The 12,104-nt window shown below is 52.0% G+C and overlaps 1 protein-coding gene across 1 annotated transcript in view; it reads left to right on the top strand.

Moving 5' to 3' along the window:
* The window catches only part of ITGB5 (integrin subunit beta 5), a 112,856-nt gene that overhangs the window by 74,092 nt on the left and 26,660 nt on the right, over positions 1-12,104 (top strand). The window contains exons 9-10 of the mRNA XM_032335703.1: positions 1,721-1,855; positions 8,794-9,223. Coding sequence (XP_032191594.1) covers positions 1,721-1,855; positions 8,794-9,223 — 565 coding nt within the window. The remainder of the gene's footprint in view (positions 1-1,720; positions 1,856-8,793; positions 9,224-12,104) is intronic.

Below are 12,104 nucleotides of genomic sequence, written 5' to 3'. Positions count from 1 at the left end.
ATACTCATGCATCTCTCAGCTGATTGAGGCTGGCACAAGAGGAAGTGGATTTAAGAGAGAGTATTTTTAGAGTTGTAGAAGCACTTGGACAATTTGTTGCAAAGGAGGAGACTGTTTTTTGCAGAGAGTATTTTCAACAAGCCATTAATTTGTTGGAAAAACTGCATATTTAACTTATTCAAGTTTAGCACTACAGGCTCAGCAAAAAAGAAAAAAAAAAAACAAAAAACACAAAGAAAAGAACCCAAAAGAGCAAGAGGCAGTTCTGCCAGCCATCTATTCAATGCCATGTTCCCTGAAGTGCACCTGAGAGGAGGGTGCGGGCCTCGGGGTGATTGTTGGACTTGGGGTCCTTGTATCTATGTATAAACAAATTTATTTTTTGTAAGACCCAAGCCAGTTCCTTTGCCCTGAGTCACCAAAGTGTGCCCTCTTTAGAGATTTTCAATGGCAGGTTTTTCAATGTACAGGCGTGCAGAAATTTGCACAAACTCTTCACAAGCTAAATAGCTCTGACAATCCAGCACCCAGATCAAAAAACGATATTACTAATACCCAGAACCACCTATTGTGCCCTCTTCTACTGTTTTTTGCTCCAAGGGTAACCATTAATTTTGCCTCTTTTTAAATGTCTTATAAATAGAATCATACAGTATATATCCTCTTTGGGTCTGACTTCTTTCAGGCAGGGTTACAAGATTCATTTATGTCATGGGATGTAGTGATACTTCATTAATTGTTACTATACGGTGTTCTGTGTGAGCATATCATAATTGTTTTTGTTAAAGGTCTCTTCTACCATTGACAGGCATTTGGATGGTTCTGGTTTCTAGCTGCTGTGGACAGTGTTGCTATGAACATTCTCATGCGTGTCTCTGGTCAGTACGTGTCTCTATTGGGTATAAGCCTACAGTGAATTACTAAGTCCAAGGTTGGTCTAGGCTTTGGTAGACAGTGCCTCATGGTTTTCTCAAAGCTTGTATCAGTCAGACTCACACCAGCAGAGTGGAGGCCCAGGGGCTCCACACATCTTTCCAACACTTGATATTTTTCGTCTTTTATTTTTTCTTTTCTGATGGGTAACTTTGGCTTGACTTTTATTTCATTCGCCATCTTGAGAACATTATCCCCATGTAAGATACTGTTCTTTTAGAATATGGTTCAAAACTCAGTGAACATGGCCCTCATCTGATGGAGGGTGGGTGTGATTGCAAGGATCAGCCAGGTGGATTCTAGGAGGAAGTGCCTGCTGAACTGGTTTGGAAGATTGACAAGATGCTAGCCAGGGGAAGAGAAGCCATTGACCGAGGGAACGCTATCCCAGACCCATTAAACCACTAAAGTCTAGGGAACACATGGCAAGATTTGAGGAGCTGAGTGTCCAAACCTGAGTGGGACGAGAGGTGACTTTGGAGTGGTGAGTGGGGACAGAATATCACCCCCTGGAAGCAGATAAAGTTACCATATGGCAGGTGGACCACTGTCAACCTCTCTGAGCTCACGGAGGGAGAGCTCGGGCCAGGTCTGGCAAGGTGGTGTGTGTTGTGCAGAGAAGGGAAAGGATGAGGGATGGGTGGTGAACCAAGCCCAGTGGCTCTTGCCTTGGCCTGAGGCTCCTGAGTTAGGGATGGTCCTGTGGGCCTCCGAGGACCAGTGTGTAGAGCATCTCTGCTGCAGCCTGCTCTAAATGGTTCTGGCTCCGTCTTCTCTCTCTGTTCAGAGCATCCGGTCAAAAGTGGAGGTGTCTGTCTGGGATCAGCCTGAGGACCTTAATCTGTTCTTCACTGCTACCTGCCAGGACGGTGTGTCCTACCCCGGCCAGAGGAAGTGTGAAGGCCTGAAGATTGGGGACACAGTAAGTTCTCACCCCCAACTAAACCTGCTAGCGTTGGTCATCATTCTTTGGCTTCTGGTAACTTTTATGACTTATCAGAACTTTTCGGGGCTTTTATTCTGTCTTCCAATTCTGCGTCATGGTGGGGTGCCTGTTCTGTGCTGTGTTTCTGGGGTGCATGGTGGACTTGTTAGAGGGCTTCAGTCAGGAGGCAGCACCCTGGCCACTGCCACACGAGACTTCCTCAAGTTGACGTTGTGCTCTTGGCGTTTGAAAACATGATCTTTATTGGGCAGGAATGAAATTAGGTGGGAGAGTATGGTGGGAATGAGAGAACTGGCCTTCATTCCTAGTCTTCGACAACTTGCTCTGAGCCTTGGATAATCTGACCCTCGCTTTTTCCGTCTGCAGATTAGGAAGAAAGCCATCCATCTCTGATTTGATCCAGTGGGGTGGATAACCACAGTGGTGGAGGGCATAGAAGCTTTGCGTGGATTAAGGGGCTGATGGGGAAGAAAGACAATGAGTTTGCTCTGTGTTCCTCACCACTCCCCTGCGGGGAAGGTAGTGTTACTTAGGTTGGCAGGTGAGAAAAGCAGAGCCAGGGCTTTCTGGCTGTGATACCGGTACCTTCGACCGCCATTCCCTGGCCTCTTGCTGCCTGTGATTCTGTTCTCTCCTGTCTGTTCCAGAGGGTTCATTTTGGATCAAAGTATGATAGCAAAGAAGTGGGGCAGGGGTGTGCTCCGCACGGGGAGCGTGGCTTATTGAGTGCCTTTCCGTGCCTTACCTCATTCAGTGTGCACACACACACCCGGGGGAACGGGGTGCTGTGCTCACTGCTGCTGGGCATCCTGAGGTTGGAGACATCACAGCCTGCCAGAGATCCCCCAGCTAACAAGCGGTGGGCGTGTAACAGACTGTGGTCACTGACTAGTCATTCTTAACCGTGGAGGGAATAACCCATGTACCATTGTGTGGGGGTTGATGACGGGCCCTGTGCTACATCCAGTAGGGACTTCGTCTGCTTCCTGCAGCACCTGTAAGATAGACGTTACTTCCCCCACTTGATGTGAGGAAGACTGGGGCTCCCAGGGGGACCTGAGAAACTTGCCGAAAGTCCTGCTGCTGTTGAGCTGCAAATACCCAGTCAAATCTGAAACTCCTGATGCCAGAGTCTGCGTTCTGCTTGTGTGCTTCGGAAGGACAGCTTTCTAGGAAGCCCGGGGTGGCATCCTTACCACCTCTGTGTAGATACCCCTGTGTACAGATTTGGGGTTTCGCTAGGATAGCTCTGGAAAGTAGGGACATTGTCTAGAAGACAAAAAAAGATTATTTTATTATTTTAAAAAAAATTTTTAAAGATTTTATTTATTTATTTGAGAGGGAGGGAGAGATATCACAGAGGAAGGAGAAGCAGGCTTCCTGCTAAGCAAGGAGCCAGACGTGGGGCTCAATCCCAGGACCCTGAGATCATGACCTGAGCTGAAGGCAGATGCTTAACCGACTGAACCACCTAGGTGTCTCCCAAAAAAGGTTATAAGTGGCATTTTTTTCCCCACAAAAACAAAAAAGCTCGGATGTATTGGGATGATTTATAGAGAAGCTGAAATAGAGATGGAAGGAAGGTGCTTCACCCACCCCGATCGCCCTGGACAGCTCTTCCGCACAGGTGGGCCAGCAGCCTCCCTTCAGCTCAGAGAGAAGCCTTCTGCTGTTGTCTTGCTGTCCGGGAGGCCACGGTCACACGGCCTCTGGCTCTGCTGCAAGGAGGGGTGGAGTTCTTGTTTCCTGTGGGTGGAAATAGCCTGGCACAGAGCAGCGGCGACTCCCCTGTCACAACGGACAAGATGCTGCCGCCAGCGCCATGCCAGCCCACCGGAGGCAAGCTCGTGCAGGGCCCTGCGGGTGCAGGGGCAGAACCAGCCACACAATTTACGGGGCCCAGTGCCAAATCAGAATATGGGGTCCTTGTTCAAAAATACAGAATTTGAGGGACGCCTGGGTGGCTCAGTCAGTTAAGCCACTGTCTTCGGCTCAGGTCATGATCCCAGGGTTCTGGGATCGAGTCCCACATCAGGCTCCTTGCTCGGCAGGGGGCCTGCTTCTCTCTCTGCCTCTGCCTGCTTGTGCGTGTGTGCTTTCTTTCTCTCTCTCTCTCAATCTGACAAATAAATAAAATCTTAAAAAAAAAAAAAAACAGAATTTGAAGATGACAACAGCAAAGGATTAACCTGAGCACGGGGCCCTTCTGGGTGAGGGGCCCTGGGAGTGCATAGGCTCAGCACCATGGAGCCAGCCCCAGCAAAGGAATGAGGGGGGGCTCTCCCTCCGTCCCCCGTCTGCTGAAGGAGAGATGCATTTATGCACTTCTAGCTGGGACCAGTCTGATTTCCTTAACCCTGGGCCACCTCTCCATCTCTGTCCCTCTTCCCAGACTGAGCTTTCTTTAGAGGGCTCACACCTGGGCTCCAGCAGCCAGGTCTGCTCCTGAGCACGCGGGCTCTCCCGCTAACGGCAGTGTCCAGGGCCAGTTGGCAGAGGAGAACACGTGCGATGAGTTGGCCCCACAGAGGGTGAGGCATGCAGCTCTACACGCTGGCCATGCAGCTCTGCAGGCTGGCCATGGTGTCCCAGCGGCCCCAGGGACGAAGGATCCACACCACAGAGGGGTTCTCTTTGAGCTGAGGAGCACGAGTAGGGGTTTTCCAGGTGTGGGAGGGAGGATGGGGACGTCCCATCTGTGGGCATACCATGTGCAGAGCAGTAGGTGAGTCTGAGGGTGTGAACATGCTTTGCCCTTTTGCAGGTGGGAAGCAGTTGAGGGGAGTGGGGTGGAGCCTGGGGCAGGCGTGGGCGGTATGGGCAGGACACAGGGGCCAAGCTAAGGTATCTGACTGTTACTTGGGAAGTGGGTGTTATCCTTCATTGCCAAGATTTGGGAGGTCTGTGGACAAGTTGGGGAATGGCAGGAGATAGGCAGAAGGGCTCGGGACTTACATGGAGAAGAGGGATTAGGAAAAGCAGTCAGGGTATAACTGTCGTTGGGTATCTCCAGGTCTGGCCTGTAGATGAGGACATGGGCCATGGTGGGGGTTCGGGGGAGGTGGGTGCAGCCTTGGGACAGCTGGGTTTAAGTGTCAACCAGGTGAGCCTCACCCCCTCATAACTAAAGTTTCTTGAAGAGCAGGGCATGGTGGGGGCAGGGGTGGGGCAGGCAGAGGCTTTATGGGCACTTCCAGCCAGAGGCCATGGTTTAATGACTCTTCTGTGTTCTCTGGGTTAAGAGATCTCTCCAGGCAGGAAGCAGGAGAGGTGGCAGGGGATGAGGGACACCAGAAATACTCCTTAAATAAAACCTTCAAAGTGTCAAATCCAATGAGGTTCTCTTCTCCAGTGGTTTTAATTTTTTCCCTAATTTTCCATCTCTGGGCTCAGCACCAGCTAGGGATGACCCAGTGGGCCCAGCCACTAGGAGTTGGTTTTCTCATGAACTGACTTCGACAAATCAGTATGCAAGTGACCAGCCGTACAGCAAACACTAACGCCCAGTACAAAGGACCTAGTGAGCCCCATCATGGGCTTCCCACAGTGTCCCCCTCTCCTGTCCCCTCCTTTGGGGCTCTGTAGTCCGTGCCCATGCCCAGCGCTTTGTTTCAGTGAGCTCCTGGTGGACTTGGCATCTGTACAGCCTCGGGTTTGGTGGGTTTGGGGTGGGGGCTGGGTAGCCCTTTTGAAAGCGTGGGTCAGGCCAACAGTCCTGCAGGGAAACCACGAGCATCCCAATGAGGCTTAAATAACAAGACTGGATGGGAGGGAGGGCTGCTATGTCCATGACCTTTTTCTGGAATCTCAGTGGGAGATGGAGGTCTCTGGGAACTGGGGAGCCTTGAGTATCAGTTGAAGTCCACAGTAATCAGGCAAAAGTCTCCTTCCAGCTGCTTGACAGAGGCTGGATTCTTTCCTGACCCCTCAGGGAAATGGACTCTGAAAGGAGGGTAGCAGAACAGATTTACTTGTTGTTCCTGAAGTGCTTTTTATAGCTTTCCTGTGCCCAGGAGGACCTGCGAGACTAGTGGCTGAGTTAGACGGAGCCACTCTCTGTTTATCAGGTGGCTGGCCACATGCCAGGGTACACGGGCCTGACAGCTAGGACCTGGGTTAGACCAAAGCTTTGGCTGAGGAAAGCCACCAGGACTGCCTAAAGGCCATTATTCCTCGTTCCGCCAGCCAGGCAGACAGTCAATGAGCCTTTCTAAATCCTGGGTCACTGGCTGCCTGCACTGATCCCGGGGCTCCCCTGGCTTCTCTACTTACTCCCTGGCAAACACAGGCACACTGGGAAGACTGGGGAGATTGAATTCTCTTGTTACTTTGTCCCTTGATGCAGGCAAGTTTCCCTGGGGGCAGGTTCTGCTCCCAGATGGACACTCCTCACAGTCTTTCAGTAATTAAATCCGTTTGGCTCTTGGTCTAGCTTATTTCTTTGCCACTTATCCATTTCTGAGCCCCAGACACCTTTGGGAGGCAGGGACTTTTCATTTCACAAGCCCTATATCACTGTAGCCCCAGGAAGTGGTAGCGTTGAGCAAGTCATGGCTTCTTTCCCAAAGCAGGGATGTTCGTATCTGTGTTCTTGACAGCGCTGTGGGGGGCTTTGGTCAGGCACCCTACTCCCTTCCTTGTGTGGAGGTTGGGTCCCCTCTAGCCCAAGGCAGGTAGATTTGGAGATACCTCTGGTCCCGCCCCCCGCCCTTGTGGATCACCATCTTGCAGTCCCTGCAGTTCGCTGGGCTGCCTTGCCCTCCGTACCCAGACATGAACACTGAACATGTTCCCACTTCCAGGAGAAGATGTGCCGAGAAGAGCCGGGTCCCACCCTCACCAGCTCTGTGACCGACACTAAGCTCCCTTACCCACCAGCCCTGTTTTCTCTCTAGTAAATGAGAATACCTCTTTTTAGGGCATGTACATGAGACATTCATGGAAATGCCCAGCACACTGCCTGGCCCATGTAGGCATTTGTCCCCCGGTGACTAGTCATGTTGGTTGTCATGAGGCAGGGTTCAGTTCCCAGGTGGGTCCTCATCTCGTTTCCTTACCTCAAGAGCCCACCTATACCTTGGTCCTTGAAACGTAGCCTGTTTCTCCCTTTGCCTCCTTCCACCGTCTGTGTAGACCTGGAGAGTGTGGGTGGGCTAATCTCAGCTGTCTGCAGCTGGTTTGGCTCACCCAGTGGCCTCTGACCCTGGCTTTTGGTCATCATCCTCAGCTCACCTGAGGATGTCAGCTCACCTGAGGGTGAGGGGTGTCACAGCTTCTGTGACACCCCTTGGCTGACGTTGATTCCTGGATGTCCGTCGTTGGGTCACCTGGAGCCCGGCCTACTGCCAAGTGGGAATTTCTCTCCAGGGCCTGGAGTGCTGGGTCTGTCATCCCGCTCAGTAGAACCTACCCCTCCACCCCCACGGTGTCCCTAGATGTCACAGAATTTGAGGGGAGACCTTTTAGAATTAATAAAGACCCCGAGGTGATAGGGATCTATAGAACATTTAGAAAAAATCATGTTTTCACTGTTTTCCAAAAATACACCTCTTTGTTACCTGAGAGGCCGGTAAAGCCAGTTATAGATGACTTTCTAAAAAATCAGCTTTGGGGCACCTGGGTGGCTCAGTGGGTTAAAGCCTTTGCCTTCGGCTCAGGTCATGATCCTAGGGTCCTGGGGTCGAGCCCCACATCGGGCTCTCCGCTCAGCAGGGAGCCCTGCTTCCTCCTCTCTCTGCCTGCCTCTCTGCCTACTTGTGATCTCTGCCTGTCAAATAAATAAATAAAATCTTTTAAAAATAAATAAATAAATAAAAATAAAAAATCAGCTTTAATCCAACCCAAGTGATTAATGCAATTAAGAACAGCAGTAGCAAAAAGTGGTTTCTAACCCCTTCTGAACCTCAGAACGACCCAAGGGATCTTTTGAAAAATAGAGCCATCCGGCCAGACGCAGGGGGTCAGTCAATGGACACCCCTGTCTGTTTCAGGAGCACCGCTGTTCAGGGAGAAGTGTTTCAGGGTGGCATTGGGTCAGGGCGTGCCAACTGCCTGTCTGCGGATCTCCACAGCCCTGGGCCCTGAGGGCAGCCTGGCTGACTAGCTACACCCACTCCTGTCCCAGGGGAGCCCAGGGAGGAGGGGCGCTCTGCCTCTGGGAGTACCCCACAGAGCCTGCCCGTGCTCTCCTCCCCTCACAGCCACGTGGGCAGGTGATGGGGTCTTCCTGTGAGGCCATCCCCAGCCGCCCACCTGACTGCCTGTTTCTGGGGCAACCCGTGAGCAGCTCAGGGGTCAGTGACACTTCTCCACAGGCTGTGCTTAGAAAGAAAAAGTCTGTCCCTGTGTGTGGCACGCTCATCAGTGATGACACGGGGCTGTGATTGGGGCTGAGGGGTGCAGCTGGGAGGACCAGTGTGAGCAGGAACCGGGGGGTAGAGGGAGCCTTCAGGAGTGTGTCGTGGTGAGGCAGGCACCCTGGCAGGGACTGAGGGCCCTCTCGTCCTTTCTCCAGCAGGAGAGGAACCCTTTCTGCAGAGGGGCAGGCAGGTGCCAGGGTGCATGGGCTCCCATGCCCCTCGAGGTCAAGGGCGCAGCTGCCTCAGTGCCTGGCACAGAGGGGATGCTGGGAAAGTATTCGTGGGAGGAGCGACTTCCTAAACGGAGAGGGGAGCGGGTAGGGTAACGCAGAAACACAGGGGAGCTAGAACCACATGCCCTGGGCGCACCTGAGTGCTGTCGTCCTGGGTACAGTGAGGGCGCTCGCGGATCTGGGGGGGCCTTGTCTGCCTCTGGCCTGCAGCCACGGCTCTCCATCGAGGACCTCAGGGGTGCTTCCCCCCTGCTGGGCCTCTGGATGGTGGGGAGGCCCTGACCGGCCATGCCACAACGTCCCCTCTCTCCTTCCCACCCAGGCGTCCTTCGAGGTGTCGGTGGAGGCCCGCAGCTGCCCCAGCAGGCCCACGGAGCACACGTTCACCCTGCGGCCCGTAGGGTTCCGGGACAGCCTGGAGGTGGGGGTCACCTACAGCTGCCAGTGCGGCTGCAGTGCGCGGCTGGAGTCCGACAGCACCCGGTGCAGTGGGAACGGGACCTACATGTGCGGCCTGTGTGAGTGCAACCCCGGCCACCTGGGCACCCGCTGTGAGTGCCAGGAAAGGGAGCGCCAGACCGGGTACCAGAACCTGTGCCGGGAAGCCGAGGGCAAGCCTCTGTGCAGTGGGCGTGGGGAGTGCAGCTGCAACCAGTGCTCCTGCTTCGAGAGCGAGTTCGGGAAGATCTACGGTTCTTTCTGCCAGTGTGACAACTTCTCCTGTGCCAGGAACAGAGGGATCCTCTGCTCAGGTAGGCACCCTGTGAGCACATTAAAACTCTGGGCCGGGCTCAGGCACCACTAGGCATCCCCCGCCCAAAGGGTGCCTTGTACTAACTAACCACTGTCCTCCTGGGAGAAGGCAAGGGCGAGCCTTGCCTGCCACTGGGCCTGGGAGTGGGAACCTGTGTGTAGAATACAACAGTAGGAGGACCTGCTGTGTGCCTGAGAACTCCCAGAGTCACAGGGGTATGTGGGGGTCATCCGGGACTACCTTGCATGGCATTCCTGACAGGTAGGTGTTTAGTCTCTCCTTGATTGCCTCCTGGGACAGGGAGCTCACTGGGGCCAGTAGTGGGTATTCTCTTGTTAGACATTGCATTCGTCTCCTGTTGCTGGTCTGACGAGTCGCTGTAGACTTAGTGGCTTCAAACAACACCAGTGTGTCTGTTACTGTTCTGAAAGTCAGAAGTCCACTGTGGATGTTATTTGGCAAATACCCAGGTGTCAGCAGGGCTACATTCCTTTTGGAAACTCTAGGGGAGAATCCATTCCCTTGCCTGTTTCAGCTTCTAAAAGCCATCTGCATCCCTTAGCTCATAGCCCTTCCTCTGTTTTCAAAGCCAGCACTATGGCATCCTCAGATCTTTCTCTGAGTCTGACCTCTGGTTTGTTGTCCCATGTCTTTCTCTGACATTCTGCCTCCCTCTTACAAGAAGCCTTGTGATTATGTTGGACCCGCAAGGGTAATCCCAGAGTCTCCCCATCTTGAGAGCTTTGACTTAACCACATCTGTGAAGCCCCTTTACCGTGCAGAGTAACACAGACATGGGCTTTGGGCATTGGGCTGCGGTTATCTTGGGGGGCCATCATCTGCCTTCCACAGACATGGTTTGGAAGCTTCTTTTGACTGAACGGAAAATTGTTGTCTCAGTCATTTCCACCCACTGATTCCCATTCTAGACAGCCTGTCAAACATCTGAAAATTTCTTTATGTTTCTCTGTTCTCTTTTCTTTCTGCACTAGATACCAGGTCTCCTCCTCTGAGGACTCCATCAGTTTTTTAAATGTGCTCTCAGCCCTGAGTATGTTATTTGTCATTCTGGAGAGTTCCGCTGAACAGTTCTGTGATCTGGATGTTCCTCTTACATTAACACATCCTAACAGGATGCCCACTTTCCCTTTTTTCTCCTGTTAAACAATCACATGATACTGTTGAGGCAGTCTTTAACTTCACTGCCAAAAGCTGAAGGGCTTTAATTTTCCAAGTGAGCCATAGTCAAGCCCAGTTTTTGTTGTGTCCTGTTTGAGCACTTAAGCTTTTTAATCTACGTATAAGACTTTCCATGGATTCCAGTTAAATTACAGTTTGGCAGTTCCCATTCTGAGAGTTGCATTCCGATGAGATACTGTAAAATCACATCTCAGCAGCGGAGGGGAGGCGGGGGGCATTTCTTCCAACACCATGCTGCCTGCAAACCCAGCAAATGGAACAATTATAGGCAGGAGTGTGGTTCCTTCTGTGGGGTATTCTCCTTTGCTGGGATTCCTCCCTTGAGAGTGGTCCTCCAGTTGGGAAGTATTTGTAATATTTATAATTTGTAATATTTGAGTATTAATTTGTAATATTTGAGTATTTATAATACTCAAAGTAATACTCAAAGTAATACTTGGAGTATTGCTGCGGGCCTCCACCGACACCTCGAATACTTTGAGTATTATAGGGAAGATAAAGCGGAATCATGGGAGGCAAATCAGAGCATTTAAATGACCTGTCCCTGGGGGGCAATGACCGGTCCCTCTTCGGAAGGAGCAAGTGCTGAGAGGGCCCCCGATGTGCATCAGTAAGTGAGAGGCTTCCTGGGGCGGACCACACAGTGAGGCAAGTAGGGGTGCACCCACGGGAGCAGTGGGACCAGCATGTTCACAACTGGCACTGCTCCAGAAAGTACAGGGCATGTGAGTGTCATGGAGGAATGTCACGGGTGGAAGAATTGGGATTTGATATACTGACCGTGGAACAGGGATCCTTGCCCTCAGACAATAGACTGGGATTTGGTAGATGGTTCTTTTTTTTTTTTTTTGGTAAGGATTTTGTTTATTTATTTGATAGACAGAGATCACAAGTAGGCAGAGAGGCAGAGAGAGGAAGGGAAGCAGGCTCCCTGCTGAGCAGAGAGCCTGATGTGGGGCTCGATCCCAAGATCCTGGGATCATGACCTGAGCTGAAGGCAGAGGCTTTAACCCACTGAGCCACCCAGGCGCCCCTGCTAGATGGTTCTAACTGAGTTAGCAGAAAAAGTCCTTAGGATCAGGTAGGCCTGGGTTTAAACCCAGTAACACCACCTGCTGCTTGAGTCACTTTGGGCTCAGAGCTCTTGTGAAGCATAGAGTGTGTGTAGACAGCACCTGGAGCCCAGCCTGGCACAGAAGCCTGGCTCACCGAGCACTGGGTCCCCTCTTAGTCCATGCCACCACCTCTGGGCAGGGCTTGAGGGGCTGCTGCCGTGAACCGCCAGGCTGTGCCTCAGGAGTTCCAGTGTGATGGGTGGACTTCCAGTTCCTTCACCAGCACCATAAAAGCTCCAAGGAGCCTGCCAGTGCCTGTGATGGCTTTTAGCAGTGTTTTTTTCTTGTTTCAAATGTATTAGAAAATAGTGTCATAAAACTGTCCCTCCCTTCCCCTCAGGAGCCAAAAACAAACCTCTGATCCGTCTTCCTCCAGAAGGCTGCTTGTGCTGTACTGTGTCCGTATGGCCTGGGAGCGCAGGCTTCTCAGTCCGCTGACGCGGGCAGATTCCGCCCCCGTAATTCATCAGCTTACTGTCCCGGTTCTCTCCCTCTCGTACATTTGGTTTTCGGTCTTAAAATGGTTCACTGCCCTTTGTTTCTGCATTCTTTTGAAAATTGAAG

Source organism: Mustela erminea, chromosome 1 (assembly GCF_009829155.1).
Source record: "Mustela erminea isolate mMusErm1 chromosome 1, mMusErm1.Pri, whole genome shotgun sequence".
Lineage (NCBI taxonomy): Eukaryota > Metazoa > Chordata > Mammalia > Carnivora > Mustelidae > Mustela > Mustela erminea.
This window is presented reverse-complemented; position numbering and strand designations above follow the sequence as displayed.